Source organism: Phacochoerus africanus, chromosome 11 (genome assembly GCF_016906955.1).
Source record: "Phacochoerus africanus isolate WHEZ1 chromosome 11, ROS_Pafr_v1, whole genome shotgun sequence".
NCBI classification, from domain to species: domain Eukaryota; kingdom Metazoa; phylum Chordata; class Mammalia; order Artiodactyla; family Suidae; genus Phacochoerus; species Phacochoerus africanus.
In genome coordinates this window covers 8,774,614-8,788,044 of record NC_062554.1, presented here as the reverse complement: position 1 = coordinate 8,788,044, position 13,431 = coordinate 8,774,614, and the positions used below count along the sequence as shown (strand labels likewise).

The following is a 13,431-nucleotide window of genomic DNA, read 5'->3' as shown; positions in this document are numbered from 1 at the left end:
TGAGACTAAAAATGCAAGGGTAAACAAGAAAGATTCTAACCTTATTTTCAGGAATCTCACAGTCAGGCAAGGAATAATATAGGATGGTAAATGGTATAGTACAGAAGATTTATGGAGATTCACAAGAGGAAAACCATACTTCAAGTAGGACCTCAGAATCTTTCGAAGGAATACTACATTTAAAAAAGCATCTAGGGAAGGTTCATGTCAGAAGGAAGGGTGGGTGAAATTTCCTCAAGTGTGAGTGAACTTGACAGGAGTAAAGAATTGAAAGAATTCTGGTATTCCCGCAGGGTGGTAACTCAGAGAGAATGACATTGGGTACTTACCACTTATATTTAAAGAACATGGTATAATTTGGTGAAATGTTATCATTTTCTCTTAAAACATCAAAGTTGATGAGTTTTGATTTCCTGCTCCTTCCACCACAATGATCATTATCAGCTACTTCTTTTCCCCAGAATTCTTATAAAATGGTGGTGTTTATCCTGTTATTTTCAATGTTAGTTTAATATTTCTTGTATTAAATTTTAAGTTTTTTCATGTGTTAGTCAATAGAAAATGCTCATTAAAAGTGATTGCAAAAAAAATGAATAAAATAATTAATAAACGACGGCTTGAAGCATTGGCAATTCAAAAAAAAAGGGGACTGGTCGAAGAAACTATTCAACAGTGCAATGCAGCTATAAAACGAAAGTGGTAAAACTCTCTATATACGGATTTGAGCTCATCTAGGACATGCTAATTGAGAAAAGCAAGCTACAGAACAGTCTTTTTGTAAGAAAGGAGATCATTTGTCTAAAATTTCAGAAAAAACTAGAAGGATTAAATATCTGAATTAATAAAGATGATTACCCATAAGGAAAAGGAGGAAACGGGGTGCAGGGGACCGGAAGGGAAACAAGACAAATGTACAATCTAACTTAAAAATGTGCGATTTTTATGTAATTACAAGAAATCAAAAAGATAAAACTGCAATTCTTTCCTATTTAAAATAAACATATTTGTACAACTATAAAGGTAATAAAATTCATTGAGTAATTTCAAAGAGATGAAATAAGTAGAAAACTGCTAAAATAAATAAACATAAACACTTGACCCTGGATGTCTATCAAATTAATGGCTTGACAATGAAGGAAATTACTATAAGAGACATTGAAACAGTGCTTTGACTGTACATCCTAAGAGGGATATGATATAAAAACAAGAAAAATCATAACAGTTTAAATTGCATTGGAAAGCCTTTTGAAAATGTATTATAGTTTTATTTATTTAGACTAGATTAGGAGTTCCCTTCGTGGCTCAGCGGTAATGAACCTGACCAGTAACCATGAGGACTCGGGTTTGATCCCTGGCCTTGCTGAGTTGGTTAAGGATCCAGCGTTGCTGTGAACTGCAGTGTAAGCAGCAGACGGAGCTGGGATCTGGCAATCCTGTGGCTGTGACATAGGCCAACAGCTACAGCTCAGATTTGACCCCTAGCCTGGGAACTTCCCTATGCCAGGGGTGTGGCCCTAAAAAGACCAAAAAAAAAAAAAGTAGAATAAGTTAGATTTAAATGTTTCTATAAACATAGCCATTTAAAACATTTCATTTTGAAATGATTTTACATTTACAGCGATGTGAAGATAATACAGTTTCTATTTACCTTTCATCCAGCTTCCTCTACTTTTAATATCTTACGTAACCATGGTACATTCATTAAAACTAAGAAGCTAACATTGGAAAATACCGACACTGTAAGCTTTATTCAGATTTCTCTAAGTTTTCTATTCATGTCCTTCTTCCATTCTAGAATCTAATTCAGATACCACATTGCACTTAATGATCACGTCTCTTTGGTTGACTGACAGTATCCTGATCTTTCCTTGTCTTTTCACGACCATTGTCGTTGTGAAAAGTAGTAGTAAATTTAAATGCAGATGATCAAGTGAAAAAAAGTCCATTTGAAAAGGCTACCTACTGTATGATTCCAACAGGGTGACGTTCTGGAAAAGCAAACAATGGAGGCTGTAAAGATCAGGGGTTATGAGGGTTTAGGAGGTAGGAGGCATGAACTGGCAGAGCACAGGGGATTTTTAGGGCACTGAACCTATTCTGCACAATCCTGTAACAGTATATCTATGTATCTATCAATCAACCTATCTACTATATACATAGTATACATTTGTCTAAACCCAGAGAATGTACAACACCAAGAGTGAACCTTAAACTATAGACTTTGAGTGATGATGTTGTGTTATGTAGGTTCACAGATTACAACAAATGTACCACCAGAGTGCATGATACATGGCAGGGGAAGTTGGGTGATGGGGAGATGGGAAGGTATGGACAGGAAATATATGAGAATCCCACTCAGTTTTGCTGTGAACCTAAAATTGCTCTAAAAATAAAGTCTCAAAATTTTTTTTAAAGGGGGCAATAGGTATTTTGTAGAATATTCCTCAATTTGGACATTATATCATTAATGGACTGAGGTTATGAATTTTGGTTGGATTGAGGTAATATGCCTTTCTTGCCACAGCATATCGGTGGACAAATGGCATCAATATTATTTATTAACCTAGGACTGGTTTCGCTGGGTGTATTGTTAGCTTGGTAAGAAACGGATACGAGTTCCTGTCGTGGCTCAGTGGTTAACGAATCCGACTAGGAACCATGAAGTTGCAGGTTCGATCCCTGGCCTCACTCAGTGGGCTGTGTTGTAGGTTGCAGACATGGCTCGGATCCCGTGTTGCTGTGGCTGTGGTGTAGGCCGGCAGCTACAGCTCCAATTCAACCCCTAGCCTGGGAACCTCCATATGCCGAGGGAGTGGCCCTAGAAATGGCAAAAAGACAAACAAAAAAGACAAAAAACCACTCCTTTTTTTGGTCTTTTTATGGCTACCCCCGTGGCATATGGAGGTTCCCAGTCTAGGGGTCCAATCGGAGCTGTAGCCACTGGTCTACACCACAGCCACAGCAGCACAGGATCCGAGCCGCATCTGCAACCTACACCGCAGCTCACAGCAATGCCGGATCCTTAACCCACTGAGCGAGGCCAGGGATCAAACCTGCATCCTCATGGATACTAGTCGTGTTCGTTAATCACTGAGCCACGATGGGAACTCCACAAATAATTCTTCAAAATATTCTGGGGCCGCCCAAAAGTGGACTGCTGCTGCATTACAGCCCATTCAGTAGGGCCTTGAAGGGTGAACAAAAAGGTAAATCCTGACAGTTCACCTGAACCTTTGGCAGTTCACCTGGTTTTTCACCTGGCAGGTTCATTTCACCTGGAAGATAAAATGAAATGATCGATGGCCAAAGTCTTTGCTGGGCTATGAAGGAACTTAGAACAAGATAAGAGGATTGGTGAAGAGAAGACCTAGAGAAGAGTTAAAGTGACAGACTTCTCAGAAGGGGCACAAACTGTGAAGATATTTGGTCCCATGTGACAATTTACCAAAGGGAACCCATCATGGAAAAGGCTCCCAAAATCAGCAAAAGCAGAACAAATCAGGTAAACAAGATGGTCTATCCATGGCTAGCAGCCAGACTCAGTGAGTCTGAAGGCTACACCCCTGGCACGAAGTGCTAGGCCCCCGAGAGCTGTTCATAACGCTGTTCTCCTTACCACCAAAGCCTAGGGACAAATCCAACCCCCACCCCTCATATATGCTCTTGGAGATGCCAGGGAGTTGATCCCTCAGGGATGGTGGGTTCTCAAGGGAAGACCATCATAAGGAAAAGTACCCCAGGAGGCCTGGCAGAAAGGAGGAAGCGAGGGGTTTTAATGGGTCACATCTTAGCCCCTAACAAGTCCTTGCATGGAGGCATCACAGGAAACACCGCTATGGACCAGGCTTAACAGGTGAGCAGGACGAGGGATGGAGTGTCCAGAGACAGGCAGAGAAAACTGGGGCAGGGAGATAGAGGCCAAGAACCCAGGACCTAGGCCATGGATGAGGAAGACTGGTTGGGTGAATACAAGAGGCAGGTGTCCAGAATGGAGGTTGGCCATGTGGGCTGTGGGACCTTGGACCACACATCCTGGCTGTTCTGGGCAAGGGGGCACATTCACAGGTGAGATTCCTTATCAAATCATTTCCTCCCACAAGAAAGCAAGGCTGATGGCAGCAGGAACCCGGAAAACACTAGCGCATTTCGAGGGTTTCTGGCTCTTGTGTAGCGTTGGCTAAGCACTCGCGTCACAAGAACTCATAACCTGTGGAGGTCACAGATGATGAGGGAAATGAGCTCAGAGAGGGGAGAGCGACTGGCCCAAGGTCACGCAACTGCAGGGAGGAGCTGGGATTGGAATCCAGCCCTTTCCGACTCACAGGTGCACACACTTGACCACTAAGGCCCACAGGACGTGATGAAGGGCAAGTCCCTGGCTGGCAGCAGGTGCTCACTAGGCGGGAGAGCCTTCATCCTCTCCCTATGGGGCATGGACCCTGTGACATGCGCTCTGCCAAGCCCGGGGGCGGGGGGACACCCCAGAAAGAGTTCATGGAATTAGAACCCCCTTAGAGATCTTTTCCTCCAAACCCCTCACTGTACAGGTAAGAAAACCAAGGCTCAGGGGCCCAAAGTCTCAGCAAGCGCGTGGGAGAGCTGGTCCAGGAGCCAGGCCCCGTGGTTGCCGCTCCTTTACAGCAGGCTGCCTCCTGATCAGCCTCCGCTCTCACCCCCCACCGGCTGTGGCCTTGAACAAGGGCCTGTCCTCCAACCCTCAGATCCTCATTTGCTAAAGGCCACAGCCACGCCCGGGTGGCGCTGGATGAAGGGCAGGGGGGACGTACCTGAAGTGCAGCACCAGGTCGGACACGTGCTGATCGGCTTTGCTGTCCTTGCCTGTCCCCACCTGCCCCGTCACCAGCTCGTAGACAGTCAGTCCCAACAGGGAGCACGCGTGGGGCAAGTTCTGTGCCCTGGGAAGCAGTGCCCTTAGGCCATGAGCCCCGGCTGTGTCACTCAGGTATAGTGTGCAATTCAAAGCAAACCAAGAGCCTGTGACACAGGTGTGAGCAAGTCCAGCCACGTGTGGCTAGTTCCTCTGATGGGCTCGAGGAATGGGCTTTGAAAGAGCAAAGGTGAAATTCTTTGGGGATGTATTTGTGGTGTCCCTTCTTGGCTGGTGACCCGGCATGCCTGTTGGATGGCGCAGTGCCACCTGGCAATGAAAAGCCATGTGCCACCTCTCCACTGTGGCCTCACATCCCTACCTCCACCCGCAAAGCAGTGGGACAGAGCAGGGGCAAGAGAGGTAACAGAGTTGATGGCTTCTAAGGAGCCCTCTGGCCTTGGCCCACTGTGTTTCTGCCCCTCAGGTCCCCTGTCTGCCTCCCAGGTGCTGGTAGTCCTGCCTGTTTGAGATCAAAAGTGTCCAGGGCAGTGCAGAGCCGGTTCACTCTTTTGCTAGGTCCTGGAGTCTGATTTCTGGAACATTATTTCAAAGGAAAGTTTGCATTGCCAAGCACTGTTGCCAAAACTCAGCCTCTGTCCTCTAGTGCCACAGAGAAACACAGAGACAAGAGCTGTGGGTGAAGGAGAAAAAAAAATAGCTTTTATTGCTTTGTCAGGCAAAGGAGGCCACAGCAGGCTAATTAATGCTTTAAAGAGTGTGCGCCTCTTCGGGAAAGAATTACAGGGAGTTTTATAGTCTAAAAGGAGAAAAACAGGGTTTCAGATAAGAATCAGGTTAGGGCAAACATGCATTCTTCTTTCTTTTGGGGAATCTTAATCAGCAAAGCTGCCGTCAGGAGATGTGATCCCAGCGGGGGGGTCTTCTGGATTATTTCCTAGAATAACGGTACTTGCGAAAAGGGCATATTGATCAGAAATTAGAAGAAACAAGGAAAGTTCCTGAAAAATATCGAATGCTACTCATCTTTAACCCAAAGGCAATTGTGCTCAGGGTGCCTCATCTTTAGCTTACAGGTGATGCGTTTAGGGTGCAGTCAAACAAGGGAGAAACACAAGGAAGGGCTCCTTGCTGTTTAATATTAAAGTGTTAATTTCTTAAAGAAGCAGAAGGAATATAAGATGCCTACATCATTATGTGCATCCTTTGGGGGGAACCAGGATCCTGCCCCAAGGCTGTACTATTGTCTCCTGACTCTTCCTCCCTTGTCTTCACGTCCCCCTCCCTCCCCACCCACTCCCCTATCAGGAAATGTTAGAACCTGCCTCTTGGAACTCGGGGAAGGCCCTGGAGGCTGAATGAGGTCCATTTCCTAAAAACAAGAAATGGAAGACACGGGAAGTCTTTTGGACTGAGGAGCCCTATGGGGCCCTGCTCAATTAAACTACGAGTTCCTAGTACTTATCGCAGAGCGACTCAGATAAAAACCTGAAATATAAATTTGTCTGAAGTTATCCATGGAAAAGCAGAAAAGGAAACAGAAAATCTTGGTCTTAGTATTATCTCCCTTGGGAACTTGAACTTCTGGATTCTCTAGAAAACGTGGTATAGATGAAAGAGTCCTGCTCTGGGAATCGAAGACCTGATGCTGATGGTGGCTCTGCTTCCAGTAACTTTGGCATCTGAGAAAACTTCTGCCCTTTCTGTGCTCAGGGTCTGGCCTTCCAGAGGAAAACTGGTTAGACTTGAAAATAAAAAAGCTTTTTTTCCAGAGTTTACAGCAGTGGTTTTACGCATAAGAGATGTTTTGGGGAGAGAGAGAATCAAAAGTGACTAGAAAAAAGTCACGGGGCCGCTGCTCATGGAATCATTAGGATCAACATGGACTTGCCTGAGTCTATGTCACTTGTGGGGCAGGAGTTGCTCAGTCCAAAGAACAAGTAAAATGTAGAGGGTGAAACAGTATTTCCCCCCCCCCCCCCAGATCTGTAGGTTGAAAATACTCCCTCCTAATTCTTCTGAGAAGGGTTCCTTCCTTGGAACAGCTATTGCAAGCAAATCTCCTGTTCCTCTCCATCCAAAATTCTTCTCCTGCAATGACCAGGGACGAGGGAAGCACACTAGGCAGAGGGCATGCAGAACAGGAGTATCTGATGAGCTGCAGCAGCCAGTAGGGAGGCAAGGTCAGTGGAATAATAGGGATTCTGTCTTGGATTCTCTGTGCTGCCCAGTTGTGGCAGCCACACATGAATCCACGATCGGCTCCGACTTCAGTCAGGCATGACTCTTCCTACCAAGAGCATTTTCAAAGTCATTCCCTTCACTGTAACTTGTCAAACAGCCCCACACCCAGAGATAGGACAGGGGGAACTCAGACAGAGCCAGGCAAAACCACTGCAGCCAGCGGACAAGGGAGAGGGAGCCATTCCCTGGTTAATAATTATGATTGCAAGAGAGTGTGTTGCTGTAAACCTTAGAGAATCAGCCCTCTCTAGCGATGTGCTGACAAAGCTGTCACTTTTTAAAAACTTAAAGCAAATGCCAAAAGAGAAAGGGGCTTAGGGGCCTGGTTGAAGAGATCTGATATTCCCCAAAGGACCCTATGGGACAGGAAAAAGGGGACCAGCAGCAGCAGTTCTTCCATAGCACTTAACACACCTGAAGTTAGGTAAATATGGGATTCTTTGTTCAATCTCTTTCTCTACCACTAAAACGTCAGCTCCGTGAAATTAGAGATCTTCTTTGTTTTGTTCAACCTGTTACATACCTGGAATATAACACATGCTGTGTATATTATAGGTACTTTGTCCACACTTAATTTTCAAAAGGGAAAAGAGATAGAATGAAAGAGCCCATCATTTCTCTCTGAGAGATGGTTGTAAAGAAATGTGATTGCTTTGATTATGCAGTGATCACTGTGTAGACTGATTTCTAGGATCATTCTTCTGGTTTCCAGATGCTCCCCTTGCCGATTTCCTGGGCATCCAGCTTAAGCCATCATGGAGACGGCAACCTGTAATGGATCAGAGGACCCATCGACCGTCTTCTACCTGGTGGGTCTCCCCTCTCTTCCAGAGTCCCTCTTCCTCCCTGTCTTCTTCATCTTCTTGTTCTTCTACCTGCTCATCCTGGTGGGTAACGCCCTGATCCTGGTGGCCGTGGTGACAGAGCCCAGACTCCATAAACCCATGTACTTCTTCCTGATCAACCTCTCAGCCCTGGACATCCTCTTCACCACATCCACTGTCCCCAAGATGCTGTCCCTCCTCTTGCTTGGGGACCACGTCCTCAGCTTCCCCGCCTGCTTCCTGCAGATGTACCTCTTCCACAGCTTCTCCTGCGCCGAAGCCTTCATCCTGGTGGTCATGGCCTATGACCGCTACGTGGCTATCTGCCGGCCCCTGCACTACCCTGTGCACATGACCCCGCAGACCAATGCTGCCCTGGCGGCCAGTGCCTGGCTCACCGCCCTCCTTCTGCCCATCCCAGCAGTGGCACAGACCTCCCACATGGCTTTTGCCAGCACTGTTTACATCTACCACTGCTTCTGTGACCACCTGGCTGTGGTCCAGGCCTCCTGCTCTGACACCACCCCCCAGACCCTCCTGGGCTTCTGCATCGCCATGGTCGTGTCCTTCCTGCCCCTCCTCCTGGTGCTTCTCTCCTATGCCCACATTGTGGCCTCGGTGCTTCGCATCAGCTCCCGAGAAGGACGCTCCAAAGCCTTCTCCACCTGCACCTCCCACCTGCTGGTGGTTGGCACCTACTACTCATCCATCGCCATAGCCTATGTGGCCTACAGGGCTGACCTGCCCCTCGACTTCCACATCATGGGCAACGTGGTGTATGCCATCCTCACACCTGTCCTCAACCCTCTCATCTACACCCTGAGAAACAAGGATGTCAAGGCAGCCATCACCAAAATCGCATGTCCCCAGGACCCAAAAAGTGCTGGGAAACACTGATTCATAGGGGAAATTCATTCTCCCACAAACACTGGTAATAATAAAGGGAAATTTGGACAATTCAGACAGCCAGGCAGTTAGAACAATAACTCTCAAAAGACAGTCCTAGGAGTTCCCGTCGTGGCACAGTGGTTAACGAATCCGACTAGGAACCATGAGGTTGCGGGTTTGGTCTCTGCCCTTGCTCAGTGGTTTAATGATCCGGCGTTGCCGTGAGCTGTGGTGTGGACTGCAGACACGGCTCGGATCCCGTGTTGCTATGGCTGTGGTGTTGGCCGGTGGCTACAGCTCCCATTAGACCCCTAGCCTGGGAACCCCCATATGCCGCAGGAGCGGCCCAAGAAATGGCAAAAAGACAAAAAAAAAAAAAAAAGACAGTCCTAGTTATTCTTCCATTGTAATAAAATAATGATTTTCTTTCCTTAATTCAAAGACAAAATGGATTGGACTTTTCCATTCAATTTTTAAGCTGAAAATCCCAAATTTCAAAAGACTGTGAGTACAATTGTGGTCACAGTTCCATTAATTAAAATAATTTTGATTCTCAGGGACTTCAAGTATTTGACTCAAAAGAAATTCAGTCTTTTCCTTTGTGTCGCTTCTTCTAATACTTCTCAAATGTCCCCAGGATTCCTGACACAGAGCTAAGAATCAGTCTTGCCCTTTTTTGCTGGAATGTCAGAAAATCTGAAACTGCTACCCTCTCAATCTCTGTTGCCTGAAATTTCATTGTCAATACTGAAATTTCAATACCAGTCACACAAGAAATTTACCTCTCGTGTGGAACCCCTCATGTGTTGTTAAATTGGAGCATGCCATTCTTCTAGCTTATGTTTAGGCAAAAAGTATCCATTACCAGGTCTGTGTGGGCATGAAAGCATTACAATTCTTTTCATTCTAAGCCACACCATAGGTTTTCCATCCATGACAATGGGGAGCTAAGAAGAGAAATTTCCCCTTACAAGCGGTATGCTGTGTCCCAGACATACCGCTCTTTCTCAAAATACAGTCCTAGGTATTCTTTCTGGCCTTAGAAGCCAGCCCCAGCTGTTTATTCCTTCCCCATGCCAAATTTCATCGTGAAGAATGTTCGTTACGTGCAGCCTGCGCTGCCCGTTGGCACAGTCTCTCTGTATTTCCCAATTAAAAAAATTAGTTTCAACTTTTGTGCATCCAAGGACACTATCGAGAGAGTGAAAAGACAACCCACAATGGGAGGAAATATTTAATATCTGCAAATCTGATAAGGGATTAATACGCAAAATACATAAAGAACTCCTACAGCTAAACAGCAACAACAATGACAAGCCAAAAAAATCAATTCCAAATATGGGCAAAAGATTTCAATAGATATTTCTTTGAAGAAGATATACACATGGCAAATAAGCACATGAAAGATGCTCAACATTATCAGACATCAGGCAGATCTAAACCATAATAAAATATCACTTCATCCCCATTAGGATAGCTATTATCTAAAAAAGAAAAATAGTAAGTGTTAGTGAGGATGTGGAGAAATTGAAAACCTAGAAAAAAGTCATGGAGCCATTGCGGAAAACAATGTGGTGGGTCCTCAAAAAATTAAACATAGGGAGTTCCCATTGTGGCTCAGGGAAAACAAACCTGACTAGTATCCATGAGCCTGTGGGTTCGATCCCTGGCCTCGCTTGGTAGGTTAAGGATCCAGCGTTGCCATGAACTGCGGTGTAGATCGAAGTCGCAGCTTGGATCCTGCATTGCTGTGGCTGGGGCATAGGCTGGCAGCTGCAGCTCCCATTCAACCCCTAGCCTGGGAACCTCCATATGTCATGGGTGTGACCCTAAAAAATAAATAAATAATTAATTAATTAAACGTAGAATTACCAAATAATCCATAAATTCCACTTCTGGGTATATATCCGAAGGAATTGAAAGCAGAGCCCTAAAACATATTTGTACACCTGTGTTCATAGCAGCGTTATTCACAACAGCCAAAAGGTGGAAACAACCCAAATGTCTATCAACAGATGAACAGATAACATGTACATACAATAGAACATAACCCAGCCTTAAAAAGGAGAGAAATTCTGACACATGGATAAACCTTGACGACATCATGCTGGGTGAAATAAGCCAGGCATAAAAGGACAAATATGGCGTAATTCCACTTATATGAGGTAGCTGGAACAGTCAGATCATAAAAATGGAAAGAAAAACAATAGTTACCAGGAGCTGGGGGTGAGGGGCAAAGGAGAGTTATTTTATGCATATGGAGTTCCATTGGGGATGATGAAAAAGTCCTGGAAAGGCCAGTGGTGATGTTTGTACAACATTGTGAATCGACTGGATGCCACTCTACTGTGCATTTAAAAGTGGTTTAAAAGGTACCTTTTAGAGTTCCCATTGTGGCTCAGTGGGTTAGGAACCCAACTAGCATTCATGCGGATACATGTTTGATCCCTGGCCTTGCTCAGTGGGTTGAGGATCCAGCATTGCCATGAGCTGTGGTGTAAGTTGCAGATGTGGCTCAGATCCCACGTTGCTGTGGCTGTGGTGTAGGCCAGCAGCTGCAGCTCTGATTCACCCCCTAGCCTGGGAACCTCCATATGCTGTGGGTGTCACCATAAAAAGAAAAGAAAAAAAAAAGCTGATTTTTATGTTATGTATATTTTACCACAATAAAAAATATTTTAACTGGTAGTTTCACATCAGGCTATAAGCCACAGGTCCCGGAGTAGCCGAGGGGCTGTGTGCCATTTTGTCAGCTGCCCACCTCTGTGTGGACTGATGGATGAGCTGTGGCCAGAGGGAGGTGTATGGAGTTTAATCACATGATTTAACACAGATGCAAGGATCAGTGGAGCAGTTTGCCCTAAACAGCAGGCTGGGAAGGCGGGCATTTGAAACCTGCACACTTAGGGGAATTGTTGCCCCGTCTGTATCAGGCTGCTGGGAGGATTTGCGTGAGACAGGGAAACCTCACATCTCAAATATTGCTAGGCTGCGTCCAGGAAATTTCACCCCCTCTCCATCCACACTTCATCCACCTGGTCCAGATGTTGCTAACATCTCTCTCCTGAATTAGCACAACAGTCTCCGCGCTGGTCCCTCTGCCTTTGTGCCTGCCCTCCACTTAAGTGGCCAGAAGGGGCTTTCTGACACACAAATCTGATGCACACACCTTACCATTCTCAACATAACTTAAAGGCTCTCTCTGATCTGGCCCTAAATGACTTTTTTGACATCACATCTCACCACTGCCTCCCTCATGGCAATTCTGAACTTCTTTCAGTTTCCCAAACACACCAAGTTCTCATTCTCATCAATAACTCACTCTTGTCTCTTCCTAAGCCCTCTTCCTCTTGGGATATTTCAGTAGAAATCTTACTCAGTCTTCTGAAACATCACCCTGGCACCTCACCTGAAGAGTGAGGTAGATACCTTTTGTAGGTGCCCCCTAGCACTCGATAATTCCCCCATCATGGCACGTTCTCTCTTTTAATTCTTAGTCCTTAGGAGAAAAGAGCTCTGGGCTCATATACCTATTAGTCTGTGTAGGTGCCTTGCTTGTTTTATTTTTCTTCTCCTGTACCTCCAATGCCCCAATTCCCATCTCATTCCTCTTCCCACTGAAGCACCTACTCTGATGTATTTGCTGTATGTCCATAAATATACACATATCTTTGTAAATATGCAGTGTTTTTGTGCTTGTATGTACATGTTTAATTTACATCAAAAATAATTACGTTACATATCTTCATTTATTACATTTTCTACTCAGTTCTGTTTTTTAGATCTGTCTGTATTGGTATTTACGTATCTAGTCTCATTGGTTCCTGTTGATAGTAAGATTCCATAGTATGATTTCATCAATTTCACTTTTCTTTTCTAGTGGAGGACACCTAAATGGGCTCCAACTCTCTGCTACCACTGTGTCGTGATAAATGTCCTTGCGTCTGTCCTTGTATGAACCCATGGACGAGTCTCCCTGAAATATGTAACAGCAGTCAAGTAGGTTAATCATGGGTATGCCTAAACTTTAGCTAAACATAGTCCCTGTTCATTATTTGCAGTTTCTGTATTTGTCAATTTGCTTACTCACTAACCCCAAAACCAATATTCATGGCACTGTCAGGGTCACTCACAGACACACCCGGAGAGCAAAACAGCTGAGTCCCCCTTGTGCAGGTTGCCAGATGAGGTCTAACAAGGCAATACTCTGCCCTCCTGTTTCAGTTCATACTGTAAACAAGGGTCCTTTCCATGGTCTATTTTTTGCCAGTTTTTTTTTTCACATTTTCAGCCTTTTTTGGTAAATTCCCTATATAAATTGGTACTCAAACATAGTGCTCAAATGCTATCTAGGCCCCTCATCTCAAAAAGTCTGTGATGTGCCTTATGGAGAAAATCCATATGTTAGATAAGCTTCATTCAGACATGAGTTACAGTGCTGTTGGCCATGAATTCAATGTTAATGACTCAAGAATATATACCAAATAAGGGGTTTTTAAACAGAAACATCCATTGGAGTTCCCGTCATGGCTCAGTGGTTAATGTACCTGACTAGCATCCATGAGGACACAGGTTCGATCCCTGGCCTTGCTCAGTGGGTTAAGGGTTCGGTGTTGCTGTGAGCTG

The 13,431-nt window shown here is 45.1% G+C and overlaps 1 protein-coding gene across 1 annotated transcript; it reads left to right on the top strand.

The window, feature by feature from the left end:
• The first annotated feature begins 7,848 nt into the window (after window positions 1-7,848).
• Window positions 7,849-8,814, top strand: LOC125112016 (olfactory receptor 2AT4-like). Its single transcript, XM_047754253.1, has one exon. It carries the CDS (start codon window positions 7,849-7,851, stop codon window positions 8,812-8,814), a length of 966 nt encoding a protein of 321 aa, XP_047610209.1.
• Window positions 8,815-13,431: the final 4,617 nt, after the last annotated feature.

Bases quoted from the DNA above. Each gene is read 5' to 3' on its own strand.
- LOC125112016 (XM_047754253.1), top strand. From the start codon at position 7,849: ATGGAGACGGCAACCTGTAATGGATCAGAGGACCCATCGACCGTCTTC.